The 3910-nt window shown below is 40.4% G+C and overlaps 1 protein-coding gene across 2 annotated transcripts in view; it reads right to left on the bottom strand.

The window, feature by feature from the left end:
- Positions 1 to 3910, bottom strand: part of lrrc8ab (leucine rich repeat containing 8 VRAC subunit Ab) — a 14337-nt gene that overhangs the window by 5180 nt on the left and 5247 nt on the right. For both annotated transcript variants that reach the window (XM_008417905.2, XM_008417906.2), the window contains one exon: positions 802 to 2920. In XM_008417905.2, coding sequence (XP_008416127.1) covers positions 802 to 2913 — 2112 coding nt within the window. In that variant the 5' untranslated portion in view covers positions 2914 to 2920. The remainder of the gene's footprint in view (positions 1 to 801; positions 2921 to 3910) is intronic.

The raw sequence follows: 3910 nt of genomic DNA, 5'->3' as shown, positions 1-3910 counted from the left end.
AAAGTGCTGTGTTGTTCCATCACCCCCGTTTCATACCGGACCACTTACAGCACCGGTGTTAACGCTATAAAATGAACGCTCTCTATCGTATCAGCCATGGAGGGATTTCTTTATTTCTTTATTTAAATGGGTTCATTTTTCAGAGGGATACACAGTGAGGGTGTCATGATTTTAGCTACCAGTAGCAGGAGAACGGAGCTGCGTCAAGAAGCTAACAGAAGCTAACAAACACTGAATAGAAGAAGAGCTGCCATCGATACAGTTGCAGCCAGGCATGATTTAATGTTACACAAGACAGTTTTACCAAGAACATATCCCCTGTAGCTGAGACATTAGGTTTTATTTTGCTGGTTTATAAATCACTCAATGACTCAGCATCAAAATATATTCGAGACTTGTCGTATTAATCCACCAGACTTCACAGGTCTTTTGGTTCAAGCCTACTTTCAGTTTTTATGCTTCTTTAATTTGACGCAAACTTTCAGTAAACTGCAAAAATGCGGAGTTCCTTTACATCAAGGGTAAAACCCCGTCAGAGTAACCTGCAATAATTCTAGACCGGGAAATCGTTAATTTTAGTGTGTATTCCAACTTTCATTACTTTCCATTAAAGTTTGTTTTATGTATTGTTTCCCATTTAAAGCTCTTATAAATTCTTGCTGAAATGTGAAAAATAAACTTCCTGTGCCATTGCTTTGATAAAATCTCAAATCAAATACATTTGTGGTCTTGTTACAAAATGAGGCGTGCATACTTTTGCGAAGCAGTTGGAATAAAGAAGAGTGAATTTCAACAACTCACCCGGTTGGCTGTCACTGCCATGTACTGTAGATTCTGAAGGTAACCAATGTCTGTTGGAATGTATGTCAAGTTGTTGTGGCTCAAGTCCAAGACTCGTAGTTTCCGGCAATAAAACAGCTGGCTGGGAATCTTCTCAATCTTGTTTCTGTTCAGATGCAGCTTTTCCAGGTTGGTCAGAGTGCCAATTTGAATGGGAATGTAGGCGATCTGGTTGTACCAGAGCTTTAAGCACACCAGCCGATGAAGGTGCTGGAAGCTGATTATCTCCTCGATGGTCTTTAGGTTGTTGTCCTTCAGATCAATCTCCTGTAGGTTGTGCAAACTGAAGATGGAGTGAGGAATGCGCTCCAGGTCACAGCGAATGAGCTCCAGCTCGGTAAGGTTCACCATCTTCTTCAGGCTGTTCAGCACCATCAGCTTGGTGCCTTCATTGTTGATGGAGAGCTTCTGGAGGTGTAAACCCACATCGGTCACAACTTGAGGTAGCTTGGTGAGGTTGCTCTTCAGGCGGAGAACTTTGAGCCTCTTGAGCTCGCGGAGCCCATCGATGACAATGTAACGGTTGTTCTCAGCACTCAGGTTCCCTGTGAGATGAAGCTCACTGAGGTTCTTTAAACTGTAAATCCATAAAGGAATTTCTTTAATGTCGGTGAACTTGATGTGAAGAGACTTGAGGTTCTCTCGCAAAAAAGCCAAGGCGGGAGCTTCGATTTTGGCTGGAGTGTGATAGAGCCACATCTCTCTGAGGTTGACGAGCTGCGCAATGATTGGTGGGATGGTAACATCTGGGATAAGCTCCAGTTTGAGAACCTCCAACTCCATCAGATCGAACACCGTATCTGGAATGCCGCTCAGCATGAACAGGTGCAACTCCAACTTCTCCTGAGAGTTCTTGGTTATCCTCTGCCTGAGCTTGTCAAGCGTCCACTCATTGTTCAGGTTGAGCTGTCTCAGCTTATTTTCACTGACTTCTGAGAGGAACACAGCGAAACGTTTGGAGTACAGAGGATCATACTGGTCTATCATGTGCAACATAAATGCAAAGTCATTCTTCACGTCGGGTATATCGCTGTAACTGCTCTCTTCCCTGATAGATTCGAAGGAGTACTTCTTCAGAGAGCGCCGCAGCATCCAGCAGAGTGTGTACATGCAGATAAGTCCATACACGACCACTAAGCAAATGTAGAAACACGCCAAGATTTTAAAAAGTGTCGCCAGTGGATGAGCACAGTGGTACACTCTGTAACCAGTCAGGTTTTCTATATTCACAGAGCAGTCCACATTAAACTGAATGTCTTGAACATAATACCCCGTGTAGCAGATAATTAAAATGAACTTGATTACTTTGATGATAGTCTGGCGGATGTATAATCTGTACACGATGTCTCCTTCTTCCACGTGGATACGGAACTTCTTTACTTTTTCAAACAGGGCTTTTGCCTGTTCTCCTTCTTTCTTGTCCAAAACTCCCGTTTCAGTCCTATCAACGATGCCTTGCTCAAAACGCGTCTTTGTTTTCTGAATCATTGGAACGCTTGCTTCAACATCCTCACTTATCACAGAAGCCTTGTGGTCAAACGATCCATTCATCTTCATTGGTTTGGGATCGCTTTCTTCAACCACTGTCTCCGACAGTGCCCTTGTTGTCCATGGAGAGTCAAAACATTTAAGCAAGATGGATACAAAGTGTTCTAGTTTGGAGCTAGTCCGAGGAAATTTAAACCAAAAGTTGCTACAGGCTAGAAAAATAAGAGTGTGGAGTAATACCAAATAGGGAAAGTACTTGGCGAACCAGTGCAACTTATTTTCATAGCACACTGCATCAACGTAATTGTACTGATGGCGGTCCAGATTGTACTGGATCCCTTTCGGTTCTAGTAGGGAGGATGTGGACAGGGTGGAGCTGAAGTTCTTTTTACAGGTTTCATTGACGATCCATTTGCAGGGAAGGCAGATCATCTTGTCCTGGGTGATCTGAAGTGTGCCGCCAAACACCGAAATCATGAGCATAACAATGGAGATGTAGTCGGTGAACACATCCCACCATGGTTTCAGGATGCGGTACGCTGGCTGTGTGTCCACAAAGTACCGCAGCTCAGTGATGGGGATCATGGCTCATCTGTGAGAGGGAAAAATAAAGAGTTAATGTCACTGGTCTGCAGGAAACAATTCCTTTTTTTTCAGTTCTGACAAAAACAACAAAATTAAGCTGGCAATTTAATACTTTAATAGCCCTCCCAAAAACCCCAAAATAGAGTTGAGCATTCATATCAGAAAGTACTAATCTTTGATTCTAGAGTTTATTGTATTAATGATCTCATAAATTACCTTTTGAACAAAAATGGTTTATATCATAGGTTGAATTATTTTACATCCATGCCGTGTTTTAATTTGAAGGCTTATTTGAGAGTAACTTCTGAAATGAGGCACTTAAAGGTGAAACACAAGCAATTCAAGGTTGGTTAATATTTTAAAAAGTAATGTGCATTGCTTTTATGAATATAACAGTGATAAAGTCACTCATGAACCATCGGTTTGAGAGTTGGTCATTGTTTCTGACTAAGGAGATTCTGCACTAAATAAAAGGTACATACAAAAAAAATAAAACCATGAATTTTTCTGGAGGCAGACTTTCTTTTCACATCCACTCTACACAACCCACTTCTAGACACAACAAGGCTTAAAGGTTTATAAAATAACAAAGCATGAGAAAAAGTGTATCGTTATATGTGTATTGTTGTATAATGTTTCAGTTTCAATCAATCAGTGTTTCAATTAACTGAGTGAGCTACACTTTTATTGATTCAAGAACTAATTAATAAGATATGATTTATCTAACAACAAAGGGAAACAGAAGAACATCTAAATGTTACATCAAATGTCAAAGCATTCATTCATAAAATATAAATGTCAATTTGTTTTGAATTCTAAAATTATTTATTAAAGATAATGACCCGTCTACATTAAGAAAAGCAATTGGAACAAATTACAGGTTTGGAGATACAGTGGGGAGAACAAGTATTTGATACACTGTTGATTTTTCAGGTTTTCCCACTTGCAAAGCTTGTAGATGACTGTAATTTTTATCATAGGTACTCTTCAACTGTGA

This window comes from Poecilia reticulata, linkage group LG9 (genome assembly GCF_000633615.1).
Source record: "Poecilia reticulata strain Guanapo linkage group LG9, Guppy_female_1.0+MT, whole genome shotgun sequence".
NCBI lineage: Eukaryota > Metazoa > Chordata > Actinopteri > Cyprinodontiformes > Poeciliidae > Poecilia > Poecilia reticulata.
The sequence above is the reverse complement of the archived record's forward strand: the minus strand, read 5'-3'. Positions and strand labels throughout refer to the sequence as shown.